Genomic DNA, 19,169 nt, shown 5'->3' with positions numbered 1-19,169 from the left:
AGGCACTGTACTCACCTGCAAGGTCAGCCATGAGCATCAGGAGCAGGGGTGGGGAACAGAAGGCCCAGGGACTAGATGTGGCCCCCAGCTTGCCTGGAGCTGACACCTGAAGCTTGGAACTTCCTGCCAGCATCTGGGAGCCGGTACTGGTGCTCTGCTCCTGCACACCTCCTCCCACAATCCCCCTGTAGAGCTGGAGCCCCCCCATGCCAGCTTCCTGCTGCGGAGGGGAGGGGTGAGCGCCAGGCCTTGTGGGCCAGAGTCAGGCAAGCCGGGTCCAGGTCCGACCCACAGGCTGTGCCTGCAATCCCTCGTTCTGCCCTGACCTGCCCCCCTCCATCCATGCATTCACCTTCCTGTCCAGACCCTGCACCCTCACCCCACTCCTGCACCCTACTACTCTCCCATACCCACCCGCCCCTTCCCTCCTGCCCAATCCCCGTACCCAAGCCTGCTTCCTGGCAGCCCCCCTCCCTTACACTGAGCTCTTCATTTTCCATCCAAAAAAGGTTCCCCACCGAGATCTAGAGCTTGAGGGTATAGGAGGTTCTGTGATCAGACGAGTGCCTGCTAGGAGTGCTCTGGCCATCTGGCGTGCTCAGCTTTCACGCTTTTCAGCAGCACGTGGCGAAGGTGGTGCAGTCACTTGTGTTTGTGTCTGTCTGTGTGCAGGGTGCGTTGAATGTTTTGACTCTGCAGCTCATTAACCGTGAAGAAGAGACTCACAGGATGTTTCTGTTGCACTAGTGTGTGCCTGTGTGCTTGGTTACATGGCTCAGGGTGCTCTGGAGAGGACTGTTTTTAGATGGCTACCTTTCTCATGCCTCTGCTGCTTTCTCTCCACAGCGCTGTTGTATAAGCCGGTGGATCGAGTGACACGAAGCACACTTGTTCTTCATGTAAGTAGCTTGCCTGTTTCAATGGCAGTGGTATGAGCACAGAAGCTGTCTTCCCTTTCTCTTCCCTCCTGTCTTTCTTGAACATACAAACCTAGGCAAACTAAGAGGCTGATGCTCTGCATTTGTATGTAGAGAAAGTTTCTGGTGGAGAATAATTCCCTGTGTGGAACCAGTGACGTGTCCCCAGCAGGGTTCGCAAGTGAGTTTAGACTCCACAGGTGCAGTGGGATGGGACAGTCATCCACTTGCCTTAAAGTATAAGAGGACCCAAAGTCACCTGTCCCAATGGTTCCAATGACGGGGCTGTCAAAGCTTGCAGCCTGCTGTTCTGTCGATTGCCGTTCCTTATTCTTCTCCCTTCTTTGTATCCTTGGTGGTAGGATTTACTGAAACACACACCAGCAAGCCACCCTGACCACCCCCTCCTGCAGGACGCTCTGCGCATCTCTCAGAACTTCTTGTCTAGTATCAACGAGGAGATCACACCCCGCAGACAATCTATGACCGTCAAGAAGGGAGAGGTGAGTCCCATCCTCTGGAGAGCAGCTGTTTCTGAACACTAGTTCTGCCTTTCTCTGGCAGTGGCTGGAAATTAGGAGAGTACCCTAGCCTGCTGAAGATTACAGTGAATACAGGGATACCTGAGGTCTCTTTCCTCCTTTTGCTGTAAAAATCTAGCCTGCTGGCTAAGCATATTGCTCTGTGAGGGGTCAGGCTGGCACACAAAGATAAAGTTACATGCAGAGCTGGGATTAGTACTCAGGAATTCCTGGCTCCCAGTCTAGTGTTCGCTCTTCTAGGCCACCCCTTCATTCTGTGAGAGGTTGATACCTGCTTGTAGATTTTCTGGAAACCCTCTTCCCCCGGCCCCATGCTTCTACTGCCTGAGATAGTTTACACACAGTCCTTGCATTCCACAGGGCAGGGTAGGGCTTTCTGCACTTTCTGTTCAGAGCTGATTGGAGCTACCAAAAGGGACGTGGTGACCAGCATCCCAGCTGTTTTTGCTGCAGGGGGCACAGAGTGTGCTCCCCCGTTTCAGGGAGAGTGCAAATTCTGTCTGAATAAGGGTGCAGGGGTCAGAAGAAAGAAGGCAGCCACTGGAATAATAGAAGATCAGAAAGGCATTTTCCAGCCTCTCGGGACCCTTACATCCACTCTCGGGCACAAACTCGGCCGAGTGTTCACCTATGTCTGCCTGTTCATCATTAAATGCATTTTCAAATGCATTGGGCAAGAGAGAACGCTCACCTGGCAGGTGGGAGCTATAGCAGTCCATTGGGGAGGGGAAGAGAAGGGCTAGCTGACCACTGAATGGTGCCAGGAATTGGCACTGGTATTACTGTCTCTTAAAGCAACCCTAGAATGATGTCAGGCCCCAAGGTGCAGCGTGACGGCCTCAGTGTCGGACCGTGTCCAATACAAAGAGACTCACTCTGTGAGGGCAAAGAGGTGGAAAATCAGAGCCATTTCTCAGACAGCACGTAAATAGAAATAGGAAGGAATTGAAATGGGATGAGAGAGACCCCAGGGGCTAGGACATTTAGGGTTGTTCATCTGTTTCGAGGCCAATCTAGTTTTCATTAAAGTCAATGAAAAGCCCCCCATTAACCTAACAGGCTGGGCTGTGGCTGTGGATAATGGGGACAGAATGCTACAGGGGCAGAATCCTCTCCAGGGTAATCCCAGTGTGGTTTTGGAGAGGGATGATTTGAGTCCCCTGCCCTGTTCAGTTACTGCCTGGACTGATGAGTAGACTGTGGGTAGGGGACACTTGGTTCAGAGGCAAGAGAAGCATTGTCAGTACCTCTGCAGTGGAGGTACCACAGCTGGAGTTGCCGTCGTGTTGGAACTTGGCCCTGTTGTCTCTTCCAGAGCCCAAGGATCCCCCTTCATTGCAGTGAAAAGTCCCCTGGAAACTGGACATGTTCCTGGGGTTGTTACCGTCTGTCTCACTGACCCTGTCAGCTCTGTGTGGCAGATGTAGAATGGGGGTGGGCCACGCAGAGCATCCTTCCTCAGCTCTGGGCAGGAATTCCCCAATTTACCGCCTGCAGCTGAGATGGGCTGAGACTAGAACTGTAGGGGCCAGGCAGTAACTGGGCAGGATGAAAGTGCACACGTGAGGGTGGCCAGGCCCTTGGAGGCAGCAGAAGGCCTCAGGTCAGTGGATGCTGTTTGAGTCCTAACCGGTGTTGCAGGCTGGAATGCCCCTGCCTCCTGCGAGGGATGCTCCGGGGTAGCATCACAGTGAGGCTTTGCAAAGTCCTGTGGGATCCTAGTGGAGTGGCAGGAGCCAGGGCAGCGGGAATTGTGCTCTCTGGTGAGCTGTTGATTTGTCATCCCTCATAAAATGCGAACGGGGTGTGTAAAGAAGTGGGCTTGGCTGGGCCGCTCACGCTGTGGTGGAAATGCCGATGTCAAGCGGTTACTCTGTTAACCCTTGTGTCGGGGACAGCAGCATCACGGCTGAAAACAGCAGCTTTCCTGTGTGGCGGAGGGACTCCATAACTCTCACACGCACCACGCACCAGCTCTGCTTTCAATCTGTTCCCAAGCCCAGGTGAAAAACGACGCTTGTTCCAGATTCTTTCCCAGCGTTGCCCTTTAACTTCCTTTGCCTCTGGGAGTCAAATGCTAGCTGTTTCCTTTGGCTTTTCTGTGCCACGAGCCCTGCTTCTAGGAGGGGCAAGGCACCACCTTCCTCTCAAAAGTTCTTCCAGAATGGGAATTGTTCACCGTTACCACGATTAGAAATTGTGATCCAGTGCAACCAGATTAGACTCCCAGCCATTCATAAATAAAGGATTTGTGCAGGATCTTCCTAAAGAGTTAAGAAGTCCCACTCCCCACCCACCAATAGCCCTTCCAGGGCGGGATCAGAGCTGGGTTTTGTCTGTGTGTGAACATTTCTGGTGTAAGCTGTCCTTCTGTGCCCTCCCCAGGGTGATGGGACGCTATGTAGTTTGCATGTCCTAATTGATGGCTCTCAATGCATAATGCATTTTTCATTTTAATGAATAGCCAGCTTGCTTTGATGGCTTGTATTCATTATTTACCTCTCTCCTGTTGGAGAGTCCTTTTGGGAGGGAAGGAGGAGGAGCAGGCTAGTTTCTGTATTTTCCAGCCTCCTCCCCCGGCGCAGTGCTCAGGCGCTGGCCTCAATTGTTTGCACACATAAAGGGGCTCATTTTCTCTTTTCTTTTTCCAATCATCAAAAAGCTCCCAATCCCCATCTTTCATGTGGGGTCATTTTCTCCTCTGGTGAGCACAGGCAGAGAGGATGTTAAATCCCTTTTCCCCGCCTCTCGCTGCTGCTTTCTTCTGCTGGATTGCTTTGAATCAGTGAAAGCAGCCAGTGGTTTAACTCCCTAGAGATAGGCTGCTAGAAGTGAGTGTGCGTGTGTGTACATATGTATGTACGTGCGGCAGCAGAACAAACACCACAGCCCTGAGCACACAACCTGCTGTTCCCCCCTTCCCCACCCCCAGGTTCCTGCTGGGGTTATTGCTCCGCTGCGTTGGGTGCTTTCGTTTGCCACGAGGCACGTGGCTGCACCCTGCACACTGCGAGAAAAGTAATGGCTGCTGATCACAGAGCAGTACATTCCCACCCATGCAATCTGCTGGCAGAATGGAACCATCTGTAAAGTAACTCCAGTGTCTTGAATGGGCCCACATGCTCCCCAGTGCATGCCAGGACCAGGAAGTGCCCTCCCTCTTCGCGGTGTCCCTTCTAGTGCAGCACTGCTGATCGGAGAAGGGAGAACTGCAGAGTCAGCTCGTTCCCTCTGTGATCTGTGCATTCCTCTCTTAGTTGGGAATTGAAGTGTGAGCGTGGCCCTGAGGCAGCCTCTGGCTCCCCACATGTGTGGGCCCAGTGGGTCCCAGACGCCCAGGCTGGGGTGCAGAGTCGCACCACTTTCTGCATGCTTTAGGGACACGGGCAGGGTGCGAATTACAGCAAACGTCAAGAGAAAAGAAGGGCTGCCGTCCAAGCCAGGGAGTGGGGCTGGGTCTCTTCTCTAGCTTGTTGTGGGCGATTCAGTCCCTGGCCTCCCCAGCGTGTACAGCCCATAGACCTGTGGGGAAAGATTTGGTCTGTAGGAAAGCAGGAGGAGATGTCCCCCCACCATGGGGTGTGGTGGGTCACCCCCGTGAAGGAGTAGGATCCTGGATGGAACGTTACGCTTCTGGGGCCATATCCCCCCTGCCTAGGAGCCTGGGAATGCTCCCCTCTTTCTCTGCCTCTCTTCTCCTTTCTGTTGTTAGTGGTTCTGGCGGAAACTTCCCTTTCTGGTGCCCACTTCAGAAACTTGCCAAGTTGTAAGGAAGAGCTCGCAGGGCGGTCTGGGAGTGACGGGGACGTTCCCATTCGTCTCTTGCACACTAAGCCCCATGGCAGCACCGAGCCAAAGCCTCGCTTTGTGGATGGGGCCCCCTTTGCTCACCACTGACGCTTCACTCTCCACCCTTCATTTTCTGGGGTTCCAGTAGAGGGGATCTGTTGAAGGGGAAAATCCCCAAGCGCTCCAGCAGGATCAGTCCCAGGCATTATCCCCCGTGATCCCGCACAGCCTCCAGTCTGAGCCTCTCATGGTTTTTATATTGAATCCAGGAAGCTCAAGCCTGCATCAGTTCCCACAAGTGTCAATGACTGTAGTAGGGAACGGATGCAAACCATTTTGGACAATTTTGGACTCCACAAACTGTCCCTCAGCTGAAGCCGTATAGTTCCCAATGACCATTGCTTTGGAAAACGGAAGGCTGTTAGAATATTAAGAGAAGCCCTCAGTACCTCATCCCAACGTCCTGCTGCGCTGCTCTTGCACGACACACGGGAATCCTTCTCCTCCTACATGCTGCAGAAATCTAAACCACCTCTTCCTCTGTGACATGTGCCAATATCGATTCTTTTGTGCTTTTCCATCCTCCTCCTCCTGCATCGCACGTGTTCCTGTCTTCCCTGTAACTCTCACCCACACGCACTGCCGTCTTCTGCTGTCACCTCCCAGGATACACCTCCTCCTCAGCTCTGACATGCAGATAGCCCTGTTCAGATCTTCAATCCAGATGAACAGCTGTTACAAAGTTTTACTTTGCATCGTGCACCTCAGACATACAGGTATCCTGCTCTCTGGAGTGAAATCATACACAACAGCAGCACACTGCACTTGAGACAGCAACTGGCGGTGGCATGAAACCATGATGCCATGAATAAAAGAAGGTGCAGGCGGTTGTGAGGCTGGTAGAGGGAGCGAGGAACCCAAATGCAAGGGAGAGAAGAGATGAAGAGGCAGGAAACGCAGGGAGGCCGTTCCAGGGGGCAGAAGCTGTAGTGGGGAAGGCTCTTGCATCCAGAGCATTGAGGTGCTGACAGAAAAGGGAGGAGGCAGGTGCTAGATATGCAGAAGGGAGAGGAAGCAAGACAGAGAAGGCCTGTGAGGTAGGGACTGGAGTGTACGCAGGGACCTGTCCCAGGCTCTAGCCTGGCAGCGCTGAGTGCTATTGGTGGTAGTGCTGCTCCCCTTAGGATGTTATCGAGGGAAGCGTCTGTGCTGGATACCCTGTTTGGATGTTTCTGTAACACATCCCCTCTCCCAAGATATTTGGAGGGAGTGCGTGGCGTGGGCGGAGGGGGGGGGGGTCCATACGCTGGTGCGTGAGTTGCCATTGCTCAGGCCAGAAGAGCAGCTTTGGACACTGGCTGGGTGAGTGCTTCTTTTGGGGGTAGGTACGGTAACTCTGACAGGGGTACAACAAACCACCATCAGGCCAAATGAGCCTGTGGCCCCGGACTGTTGCTAACATAGGGCCCCCAAAAGGAGGCCAGCTGGCTTCCCCTGCTAGTCAGGCAGTACTAGACAAGGGAGGCTGATGGAAGTGGTGGGGAAGAGAAGTGGAGGGAAAGGAATGGTGGTTGCTGACTTGGAGGCACCCTGACCTACAGCCCCGGTACCCTGGAGCCAGGGTTTGAGCTGCTGGGGTCCAAGCTGCCCAGGTCTGTGGGCTGCTGGCTCAGTGGCCAAATGGGTGAGGTCTCTGGAGAGGAAATGAACAGATACTGCTACTAGTGGTGCAGTCACGTCTGTGAGGGGGTCTGTCTGCAGGCCTGTGAGGCCTGCTCCTTGGCACGGAGACAGCCTGTCCCTGCTCACGTGAGCAGCACATTCTGTTCCGATTTGCCTGAGGGGAGATGGGGGGAGAGGGCACAAAGTCTCCTTCCCCCTGCTAGGGGTCACCCTTTTTTGCCTGAGGACCCACCTCTTCCAGGGGCCTGGCCCACAGCCAAATACAAAAATCCATGAAGTAGCCCCCCACGCACACACACACAAATTATTGCCCACCCCTGATCTATGGAGATACCTCCCGGGATCCCCCTTGCAGGGACATCTCTCCAGCAAGCTTATGAGTCAGGACTGATGGTCAAGCAGAAGTAGGAAGAAAATTCTCCCCCCTCCTCCCCCTGTGAGGCTCGGTAAATATTTTCCTCCCCGCCATTGACTGGAATACATCCCCTCCACCCCCGTCCCCGACTTCCTGTGCCTGACTAGAACACATCCTCTGACAGCCTCCTTTCCTGAGAAATCCCACCTCCGTCAGAATCAGCCCCCGCGCCTTACGCTAGCCCCTGGACTCCCGGAGCAGGACAGCTCAGCCCCCGCGTGCTGGATCCGATCTGCTCCACGTAGATCAAAATCCCCTCAGGAACGGACTAGATGGTGGATCCCCAGGCGGACTAGATGGTGGCTCTCGGCACCGCAGCAGGGCTCTGCCTGTGGCCGTAGTGAGCTTCCTGTTTGGGCTGAGGGGGAATTTGTGGACGTGGAGTTTTTCTGAGGATGTGGGAAACCTGCTGCTTGAAGAGCCTGCTTGGATGTGCACAGGCAGGGGCTGTGCGGGTGGGAGGCTCTTGGCAACGCAGAGGGATTGAGGCCCTACATGGGCTCAGGGGCTGTGGGTGGATCTGGAATCCCAGGGCCATGTGGGAACATTCATTCTGTCCATCCCCTTTGGCCACTGCCTTTGCCCACACTCGTGGGACGTCGGGGGTGGGAGGTACCCACAGTACTGTATTGGCATCAGTGCCTGGTTGTGTTTGGAGCCAGGGGCCAGCTAGTCCAGCAACCTCCCGTAGGGCAGGATTGTGTCACGAGAGCCTTGTGGGATCAGGAGGGTGCGGGGGAGAACGGGGGGCCAGCATTGCTCCTCAGAACGGTAGCTGGGTAACACATGGGACTGAACGCGTGAGAACATATTTACACCTAAGGATGATGAGCAGAGATCTGGCTGGCAACCAGCAGCTGTTCACATGCCTCAGAGGAGTAGAGTTGATTTGCATCATAATAAATATTCATCAGCTCTAAAAACATTAAATTAGAGTTCTGAGTTGCTGAGAAACACCACTTTTTCTGCCTCATTTCTCTCTCTCTCAGACTGAATCCTTCCCAGCTATGGAAGGTGGGGTTTTGCACTTGACAAGGCCTGGCTTTTGTTTCTGCCTGAACCCTCCTGGTTCCATATTTCAGCTGGAGGCTCTAGGTCAAGGGTGGGTAATCTACCGCCCCTGTCTTGCCTGGATCTGGCTCCCAAGGCTTGGGGCTCCCCCACAGCACTGGGGAGCCCACCCTGGTGCTCCAGCCCCCCTTCCTCCCACAGTCCCTTCCCCACGGGTCTGGAGCACATAGAATCTACTAGCTTGGGCCCCCCAGGCTCTGGTGTGCGAGGGGAATGTGGGGAGGGTCCTTCTCAGCAGTCGGGGCCACGTCAGTGAGGGCTTGGTTTTTGTTTTTTAGCTTCTCACTTGTGTGCAGCCCCCAGCTGATTTTTTCTGTGGAAGGAAAGGGCCAGGGGAGGGGGTTGTTGAGCACACATCTGTAGCAGGGATGTGGGTGCAGGCAGGCATATTCTCCAAGCCCAGGAAGGATTGAGGAGGCTCGTGCCTGCTTAAAAGCAAACATCAACACATCCACGGGCCATTCCGTGCCTGCCTTGCCATTGGATCCCATTGCTCCCCGGGTCCTGCCCAGAGATAGCACAGTGATCTGTCTTGGAACAGGTTTACACCACTGGCGGGGTGGAACATTCACTGGCTAGTGATCACAGAATGGCAGGGACATTTGGGGTGGCAGGCACCTCCAGGATTGAGTCCTGCTCTGGAGTACCCAGAAAAGGCTTCAGCGCAGCCTTGTGCAGTGGGTTGGTTTCTACTGGAAAAGGTGTGAGGCTCTGATTGTGAATGTGTAACCAAGAGCTGGTACTTGTGCTTCATTCCTCTGCACTGCATATTCCACTGCACAGCTTCATTCCTCTGCACTGCATTTTCCCTCTGCACTGCTTCATTCCTCTGCACTGCATATTACACTGCACTGCTTCATTCCTCTGCACTGCATTTTCCCTCTGCACTGCATATTCCACTGCACTGCTTCATTCCTCTGCACTGCATAGTCCACTGCACTGCTTCATTCCTCTGCACTGCATATTACACTGCACTGCTTCATTCCTCTGCACTGCATTTTCCCTCTGCACTGCATATTCCACTGCACTGCTTCATTCCTCTGCACTGCATTTTCCCTTGCACTGCTTCATTCCTCTGCACTGCATATTACACTGCACTGCTTCATTCCTCTGCACTGCATTTTCCCTCTGCACTGCATATTCCACTGCACTGCTTCATTCCTCTGCACTGCATTTTCCCTCTGCACTGCTTCATTCCCCTGCACTGCATTTTCTCCCATTTCCTCTGTTGGGACTCGCATCCTGGTATGGATAAAGGTAGTTTGGAGTGGGGATGTTAAATATCGGTTAACGGAATAGCTGAGTATCCTCATTAATTCTTATCGGTTAGTTTATAGTCCCCAGTGCACTCCGGCCTTACTCCCGAGGAGCCCCCTGCCACTCCGCGCTGCTGCCTCTGTATCAAAGGCAGCAGCGCAGGGTGCCAGGTAGGAGCTGGTCCATGAGGGGAGCCAGTTTAAAAACCAGCTTTCCTTGCAGACCAGCTGTCTGTTGCCCTGTGCTGCTGCCTCTGATATAGAGGCAGCAGCACAGAATGGTAGCAGCCCCTGTGTAGGGGTGAGTGTGGACTGAGTTAAGCTGCCTGCCCACCTGGCTCCTAATACATTTTAAATGCAGAGCTACAGCGGGGGTAGGTCCCGGACCTGTCGCAAGCCAGGACTGAGTTGGGCTGCTGGCCAGCCTGCTAACATATTTACTGGCAGAGGTCGGGGAGAAATGCGTGTAGTCTATGGCATTAACCTATAAGCTTTTCCTTATCGGTTAATTGACTCCACTATTACATCCCTAGTCTGGAGAGCAAAGCACAGTGGCTGGGTATGAACACACCTGCAGCTGTGTCCTCAGCAGTAGGAGTGCTTTGGGGGGAGCTGAGTAGAATAGTGCGTTAATGTGCAAAGCGTTACAGTCACAGCCCTAGGTTTAAACTCTGATTTCATGACATCTGGTGACACTGTGAGTGTCTCTACCTCATGTGTGGCCCAGTCAAAACCAAGCACAGCTTGAGAACTGGCAACTTTTGCATGAGAGAGCCTGGTCCTGAAATAGCAGAGAGACAGTAGGGCAAGAGCAGAGTGATTTGGCACAGTGGTGTGAGGGGACAGATGACAAAACAGCTGGGGGGAGGTAGGGCAGGGTTAGGATTGGACATCGTTGGCAGCACTATCCCTAGGTGTAAAAGTTATTTCTAGAGCACCAGTCACTGGAGTATCTAGGTGTGTGGCCCAACACTGGAGTAGGAGGTCAGGCTTAGAGTGCAGAGAAGCCTGCTCAGTGTTTGGATCAAAGCGGTGCTGGAAGATTTTGCACTTTTGTGAGGATCAGATGTGTCTCCAGATTGGAATCCCCTGCAGGATTTCACCTCCCCTCGCTCACATTCAGGCTGCTGTTGATTCTGATTTTTTTCCCAGGGAAGCTCTGAGGACAGAACTGGTTTTGAAACTTTCAGAGCAGCTTGCTGAGGACTGCAGACCATTACCATAAACCATTACTGCTGCCCGGGGTTTGCTGGAGCGATACTTCAGGGCCACAGCATTAACTAAGGGGTGCAGAAGGGCGGGACAGTCACCCTGTCTGAAACAAACCACGTGGCCGAAGGAAACTCATTCAGACCCTTGAAACTCGGAGCCTGTCTTCTGAAGGGGAACATGGCAGCTAAGCTCTCTGCCTGTTCTGAGGCCTGATCAATGTTTCATGGTTTGGGGAAATGTTACAGGGAATAGAAAAAGGCTTTAAATAAATATACAGGAAAAACCCATCCAGATGGGACTGATTAAGGCTCGGTAGTGGATTTGCTACTTTTCTAAGCAAATACAGATCCCTTAGTAGCACTTGTTGGAATAGAGACGCAGTGGGCATATTTAGCAGCTGCTCTGTTCAGACAGGTTCCGAATCAGGAGGAGGGTGTTTCATGGGTTCTCCTTGACTCAGGTGAGCATGGCCCAGATTTGGTAGCTCTGCACGGTGGCTACAGCTAGATGCAAAAGCGTAACTGGTGAATTGGTGTGTGCTGCCCTCTGCTAGTGAAGAGTGGAATGCCCAGCTGTTGAAGGCTGCTGGCCAGCCTGCTGTGTATGGTAATTGTCTGTCAGTGACATGTCATAAATTAAAGCAGCTTGAAAGGATTTTGCTCGATATTCCCTGCGAGCTTCCTGTGAGTGAGAGCAGGCCGGTGACGTTTCAGCCCCCAAAGGAAATGCCAGGCAAGTCGAGAGCGGCAGGCAAGAGAGGCTGAGCTTGGAGAGTCTGGGTGATCTCCTCGGCATTGGCAGGAGGTCGCAGCACTTTGTGCAGCTCTGAGCAGTATCTGTGCCAAGCCTGCTGGCAGTCCTCCAGCGGGAGAGGGCTATTTAACTCCAGTTAAGAACTGTCTCTGATTACCCAGTTCCTGCAAGTGGTGGAGAGAGCCGTGGGAAGAGCCCAGACAGCAGAGAGTTAACTCAATGCTGAGGATGAGCAATAGAGAGGACGGCCCAGCCAAGTTACTGTGGTGGCCCTGTGGGGAAACCTGTGATCCCTCTTGGGTTTGAGAAAGCTGGATTGTAAAAACCCAAGCAAGGGCATGAACAAGAGGAGAGGCCCAGCAGAGAAAGAAGTAAACATGTAGGCCAATTTATGAAATCCCCTCGATCCAGTGAGGCTCACAGAGGTCTTGGAACCAACAGTTCTAGAGAGAAACGGGGTGTGGTAGGGGTGCTGTGTGCCACCAGGGATCAGTCCCACGAAGCTGGTGCCAGGGAGGTTTCTCGTGAGACCGACGCCCCCCCTCCTGTCCTAACCAGACCTGTCTCTCCTGTTCCTGGCAGCATCGGCAGCTCCTGAAAGACAGTTTCATGGTGGAGCTGGTTGAGGGGGCTCGGAAACTCCGCCACGTCTTCCTCTTCACTGACCTGTTCCTGTGTGCCAAGCTCAAGAAGCAGCTTGGAGGGTGAGGACTCACGTACCCAAGGCCGCCAGGTTGCTGCACATCCAGGGAGCATGGCTCAGTGTAGCTCTGTCCCGTCAATGAGACAGAGCTGTAGCCCGGGTCACTGTGGAGAGTTAAATGCTGCACGGCTATCTTCCTCAGAGCAGGAGTGGTCCCTCTGGCCACCTGGACAGATGCCAGCTGGGGTCATTTAACTTTGCCATCCTTAATCCCCCTTGCAATTGTGTTACTCGCTGTCTCCCTCTAGTGGCCGGCTCACATGGGTTTAAGAGGCCACTGGTGAACAGTGTCTACATCCGGCAGCAGAGGCTCTTGCTTTTAGATCCAGAGGTCCTAAATGGAGTGCTCTGTGCCAAAGGCCACCCCTGGGCACTGCCTCAGAGGACTGTAAGCTCTTGAGCAGCAAGCTGCTGCGTTCTACCCCCAGGGGCGGCAGCGTGTAAAGATATCCCTGCATATGGGAAGCACTGTGGGGTCCTTCAGCGTGGACATGTGATTTTAAATCATTCAATCAGCACATATTCTACTTACCACTGCAGTGGGAACTGGTTACTCCCAGATTCATTGCTGGAAAACGCACCTACCCCAGCTGTGCTTCCTCCTCAGGGATTACAGGGTTGGTGAGCCTCTTCCACAGTCTTGTACCCTGCTGTGCGGAGCCCACACGGGGGCAGACGCATGGGAGGAGCCGTGTGAGAGCTGAGGGCATGCAAGTGTGTCTAAAGCCCTGACCCTCATCCTTTCAGGAAAAGCCAGCAGTACGACTGTAAATGGTACATTCCGCTCACTGACCTCAGCTTCCAAACGCTGGACGAGTCCGAGGCGGTGCCCAACATCCCACTTGTGCTGGACGAGGAGCTGGACGCCATGAAGATCAAGATCTCCCAGATGAAGAGTGACATCCAGCGAGAAAAGGTAACGGCGGGGGTGCTGTCTTCCCCAGCCCCCGGGGTGCATGTTGCAGCACAGACCTGGAGATGGGATGCTGGGGGGGAAGGGCGGGGCAGGAAGGGGAGACCCATTCCAGAGTTTTTTGAATGGGAAATGTGGCTACTTGTGCAATAGAACTTTTGGTTACTGCCCTTGGCTCTAGCCACCACCTCAGCCCCCTTTCAATTGCCATCGGAGCCCCACACAGCACACTCTAGACAGTGCTGAGACGGAGGGCATTGAGCCCTGGCTGCCAGTCCTGCCTCTTCCACTCCAGGCCACATCCCTTCCAGGAATGCTGAGCCAGCCTCTCCCTCACCTTGTCCAGGGGGCTGGCAAGTCCGTCAGTTCCCCTGTGGGGCAGGCAGCTATAATTAGACATGATGCTAATTACCCTTTGTGTGATAGTGTCCTCTGGGCGTCTAGGAGCAAGTAAGCATCCAGCAGCGGGATGTTGAATGTTCCCGGCTGCTCCCAGCTCATGGTGCTAGGTCTTTCGATGCCCTGGCCGTTGAAAGGTGAATTGGGAGGAACGGGGTGGCTTTGTCAGCGAGGGCACATGAGAGCAGATTGAAATGTGGTAAACCCGTTTCACAGCAATTTCACCTCTTCCCTGGAACTAGACACATTCCCAGTCTGCAGACTCAGCTAGCTCTCCAGAGGAGGTTCTTGGGAGGGCTAGGAAGAGGTTGGTATGAGTAGAATTCATGGGAAAATCTCTTAACTGAGTCAGCTGGTGATTCACAAGTGGATTTAGACACATCCAAAGCACGTACCTGGCTGGGCTCTGGGATTTAGGCATCCAAGGAGAATCTCGCTTTCAGTTAACCTCTGTTGAAAACTGGCTTAGATGTGTACGCTGGGGAAGGACAGGAATGACTATTGCTGCGTAACCCAGCTGGCTCCAAGACTCCACCTGCACAGCAAATGCTTAACCAAGGGTGGTTCTGAGTGCGGTGCTCAGTGGCAGAGTACTGCTCAGACCGGCTTGGAGGCTGCTACTCCAATGAGCACTGTACAGTCTGGGGCAGTGAACAGCTTTCCCGTGTAGGGCTTTCAGTGGGACAGGCCGGTCAGATGCGCAGCTCTGGGGAGTGCCTGAGGAGAAGTGTGTTGACTGTACCTGGAGTACCACTTTCCTAAGAGGCAGGATTCCAGCTGCCCCAATGGCAGAACTCCTGCTGCAGGGATGTGGGGTCTGGCCACCTGCGCAGGGAAGTAGAGGTAGATCTGAAAATTGAGACCGATCTTCTCTTCCACACGGATTCAGGCGGGAGGCCCCTATAATGTCTCTCTCCTCTCTAGCGGGCTAACAAGGGCAGCAAGGTCATGGAGAGGTTGAAAAAGAAGCTGTCTGAGCAGGAATCCCTGCTCTTGCTGATGTCTCCCAACATGGCTTTTCGGGTCCACAACCGGAATGGCAAGGTAAGGGGCTCCCCCAGGTGTGTGGGGTGCAGGGCCGGGAATGTTGTGAGCAAGACACGAGGAGTCATTCTTCCGCTCTACTCTGCGCTGGTTAGGCCTCAGTTGGAGTATTGTGTCCAGTTCTGGGCACCGCATTTCAAGAAAGATGTGGAGAAATTGGAGAGAGTCCAGAGAAGAGCAACGAGAATGATGAAAGGTCTAGAGAACATGACCTATGAGGGAAGGCTGAAGGAATTAGGTTTGTTTAGTTTGGAAAAGAGAAGATTGTGGGGGGACGTGATAGCCGTTTTCAGGTATCTAAAAGGGTGTCACAAGGAGGAGGGAGAAAACGTGTTCATCTTGGCCTCTGAGGACAGGACAAGAAGCAATGGGCTTAAACTGCAGCAAGGGAGGTTTAGATTGGACATTAGGAAAAAGTTCCTACCTGTCAGGGGGGTCAAACACTGGAATAAATTGTCCAGGGAGGTTGTGGAATCCCCATCTCTGGAGATATTTAAGAGCAGGTTAGATAAATGTCTATCAGGGATGCTCTAGACAGTACTGGGTCCTGCCATGAGGGCAGGGGACTGGACTCGATGACCTCTCGAGGTCCCTTCCAGTCCTAGTATTCTATGATGTCTCCCAACATGGCTTTTTGGGTCCACAACCGGAACGGCAAGGTAAGGGGCTCCCCCGAGTGTGTAGGGTGCAGGGCCGGGAATGAGGTGAGAGAGGGGCGTGATTGTGCATGCACAGGTCGCTGAGCCCCGCCCAAGGGACTGGGCTGCCCAAGCACGTGTCTCGGTCTCATTGTTTCATGGACCAGTGGCAGCTCTAAGCACCGTCTGTGCCGTGCTGGAGGCCACGTTGGCAACTGGCCAGGAGCCCCAGGGTTCATCTGCATGTACATTTGCATTTTTGAAATAGAAGCTCACCCCTCACTCTTGCCTGTGCTCGGATCTACCGGGGGAGGGAGGGAGGTGAGACCTTTATCACTTCCCCTGGGATAAAGCCCTGCCGCTGCTGCACTGGATCCTCGTCTGTTAGTAACACTGCACGGAGAGGGTACTTATCGGCCTAATGTAATGGCTGCAGGGTTCATTGGCCCCCTACGGCTGACAGAGTATGGAGAGTCTCCCTTAGCTAGTGGGAGAGACTCGTGATGTTTGGCTTGTCTCCAGCGCTGTATGCGCGGGGTCATTGCAGACTCCGGTATCTGCGTGTCCTCGGCAAGGGATGGTTTTGAGATCTAGCGGCCAGCATTTTCTGTGGCTCATTTCGGAGGTGTTTTAGCCTCTGCTTCCCCACCACACATCTGCCTAGAAGCACACATTGCTGGGTGGCAAGGCCTGAGCCAGAAGCAGCCAGGGGAGCCACACTGCCATGGTCCTTGCTGCCATGAACAAGGTGGTGCTTTGAGGAAGCCTGGACTTCCGGAGCCCTTGCTGGTGCTGCAGGGGCATTGCAGAGAGGGAGTTCAAAGTGCCAGGGCTGGCACTGCCAGAGGAAGCTGGCAGGTGTGCTGGAGAGGTAAGAATCCAGCCATTGTCCCCGGCCAGTGATAGGTTGGAATAACATGGTCCTTGTCCCTCTGCCTCTCCTGGCACAGAGCTATACCTTCCTCATCTCGTCGGACTACGAGCGGGCCGAGTGGAGAGAGAACATCCGGGAGCAGCAGAAGAAATGTGAGTGTCCCCAGGACAGTCAGAACCGTTCTCCTAGGGCATCCAGGGGGTAACTTCAGTGCACATGTGCTATTCCCCCTGGCAGGGAGGAGTCAGGGGAGGGATTGCCCAGTCCTTCCCCTGTTCCAGGAAGTTAGGAGTGGGGAATGGCCTCTGCCCCAAGGAGTAAGAGCTAACACAGGTGCCTTTTCTTCCCATGCTCTGTCGCTGCGGCTGAAGCCAGTGGCGATGCTTTTGCTCCCAGTCCATAGAGGTGATTGTCTAAGAGCTAGAATACAGGGAGAGCTCTCAATCACTTCACCCATTGACCTGCAGAACCAGGGTCTTCTGGGACCCATCCCATTCCACTGGCCTTTGCCTGAAGGGGGTGGTTTTACTTTTGGGATGGGGCTGGCTAAGGCTCTGCCGGGGAGGAGAGTCTCTTTCGTTCAATGTGCAAGGTAGAGAGATTGTGCTTTGGACAAGCCAGGCCTTTTATGTGGCTGAAGCCTCCCGAAATGCTTCCTTAAGCTATCTGCTGGTGTTGCCCTGGGAGGGTCGGCACGTACCCGTCTAGGCCCAGGGAGTGCCCAAGGAACCTTGTGCCAACACAATTTCCTCTCTGAATTTCCTTGACAGGCTTTAAAAGCTTTTCACTCACGTCTGTGGAGCTCCAGATGCTGACAAACTCCTGTGTCAAGCTTCAGACCGTCCACAACATCCCCCTCACCATCAATAAAGAAGGTGAGAGCAGTTGTCGGAGCCCTCCTGTGGACCAGCTGCTGTCATCATCCACACCTGCCTTTCCTTTACATCCCCCTAGTCTTGCCCGGACCATTTCCTCTGGCCAGAGGCCTCCAGGCAGCTCCAAGTGGATTGTCTTGTACAGCAATCACAATTCTGAACTCCCGTAGACCCTGATCAACTCAGCTGTGTTGCAGCCGCTTCCTGTAGGAAGATTGGATTGTATAAAAGTCTCTGTCTCCAGAAGCTTGGTCAGAGTAGACAAAGTGCAGCAAGCAAAGAGGGGGTGGGGAGAGGGAAAGTTCTGCTCAAAGATTTCAAAGTTAGTCCCACAGTATAAATGCCACCTGTGGAGTGTCTGTAGTTCACTTTCTCTCCTCCTAGTTTCTCCCCTACTGCTCCTTTGACAATGAATTTCTGCCCATCCCCTGTGGCTTTACTCTATCTCTCCCATTGTTATTGAGTGGATTGTCATATTATTTCAAAACATGGAGATGGTATCATGAGCTTTCGTGGGTACAATCCACTTCTTCACCCACTAATGCTCATGAGACCATCTACATGTTTTGTTAGTCTTTAAGGTGCTGCAGAACTATTCGTTGTTTTTAAAAAAATTTCAGTTACAGACTAACTCGGCTACCCCTCTAAACCATATTATTTCAGTTATTATTGTTCCTTTTACTCTCCCCCATTTTTCAGTGGATTCAAGTCTCTTCCCTTGTCTTCCTACCACCAACTTTCTGGCCTTTGTACCCACAGTAGCTCTAGCCCCTAACCTGACTCCTTCCTCCTGGAATATAACCCAACCACTTCCTGGCACAAGTATGTCGGAAGGGTTTTCTGTTTGATGTGATCTTGAGAATGTGGTTTTAAGATGAATGAGCTGGACTTGAGAAAAAGGTATAAAATAGCCACCATCTTCCCTGTGGCTGAAACAAGTGTAGGATTTTCAGTTTGCATGTTTGTGGTGGAGGAGCAGGTCTGTTGCTTTGTGCTGCCTCCATTCTCATCAGCTAGAAGCATTTGTGTGAAATTATTTTGAGCTGATTGTTGAAACTGCAGGTCAGAGTCAGAGACTAAGGGTCAGGCATAGTTGCCAGATTAGAGTTAGAAGGCAAGAGTGAATGTCAGGCCAGAGATTAGTGAGGTGAAGTCAGGAGCTGAAGCAAGTCAGAATTTGGCAGGCATGCCCAGGCCACTTCTTAGAGCACACTGCAGGGTTAAGTAGTAACCATGGGGCAATCAGAAGGATGATTGCTTTGTGTGGCGCTTTCTCTGATGCCGTGCTGCCAGGTCACAGCTCTGCGTGGCATCCCAATGGTGAATGTCCCATAGACCCGGGTTCTGGTCCTGTGAGACCCTACGATCTCTGACTCTTAAGGCCCGGCCAGAGCTTAAAGGGATGCCGTGAACTTCAGTCTGAAAAGTTTTATCTGCGGTGATGACAAGTAACAGCTGAGATCAGGATGGTTGACTGATTAGAGAGAGAACCCTCAACAGAGTGATAAGAAACGCTGAGTTAGCCCTCAGTGTTTTCCAACTCCGCCACTGACGGACTGGGTAACCTTGGGCAAAATTTATCACTGCTCTGTGCCGGATTCCTCTGCTTGACCCATTGAGACGATGAGCTCTTTGAGGCAGGGACTTTTGCATACTCTGTAGAGTGCCCAGCTTCATGGGGCCCTGATCTCAGGACAGCAGGTGCTGCTATAATACAAATCAGAATATTTTTGAGTTTTCCTTTGTGCCATTAGCAGCCTTTTGTGTCTAGCTTGATTCAAAGTTTTACCCGGATAGTCAGTTGGTTTCTTCTGTGGTCTGGGTCTTTCGCAGCAACTCTGAGAACGAAGAAACATTTTAAAATAATGAAGCGTGATTCTGAAAGTCCCAGAATTGTCAGGAGGGCTCTGGGACAAGAGTGGAACCTTGGAGCTATGGATGTAAAATCCCATTTCATTGGTTTACCTGTTAGACATAATGTTTAACCAGTTAACCTATTAAAGGAAGAAAGGGCGGGGAGGGTGGAAGGGCTGGAACGGCCCCCTTTGCTGAGGAAAGGGGATGCTCCGGACAGGCTGGAGAGCC

The 19,169-nt window shown here is 53.0% G+C and overlaps 1 protein-coding gene across 1 annotated transcript in view; it reads left to right on the top strand.

Moving 5' to 3' along the window:
* Positions 1-19,169, top strand: part of BCR (BCR activator of RhoGEF and GTPase) — a 155,102-nt gene that overhangs the window by 105,381 nt on the left and 30,552 nt on the right. Inside the window, exons 7-13 of the mRNA XM_014574761.2 lie at positions 847-899; positions 1,280-1,420; positions 12,221-12,342; positions 13,089-13,257; positions 14,578-14,697; positions 16,286-16,361; positions 16,980-17,084. Coding sequence (XP_014430247.2) covers positions 847-899; positions 1,280-1,420; positions 12,221-12,342; positions 13,089-13,257; positions 14,578-14,697; positions 16,286-16,361; positions 16,980-17,084 — 786 coding nt within the window. The remainder of the gene's footprint in view (positions 1-846; positions 900-1,279; positions 1,421-12,220; positions 12,343-13,088; positions 13,258-14,577; positions 14,698-16,285; positions 16,362-16,979; positions 17,085-19,169) is intronic.

This window comes from Pelodiscus sinensis, chromosome 15, assembly GCF_049634645.1.
Source record: "Pelodiscus sinensis isolate JC-2024 chromosome 15, ASM4963464v1, whole genome shotgun sequence".
Taxonomy (NCBI): Eukaryota; Metazoa; Chordata; order Testudines; family Trionychidae; genus Pelodiscus; species Pelodiscus sinensis.
Note: the sequence above shows the minus strand (reverse complement) of the source record. Positions and strands in the feature narration are given on the sequence as shown.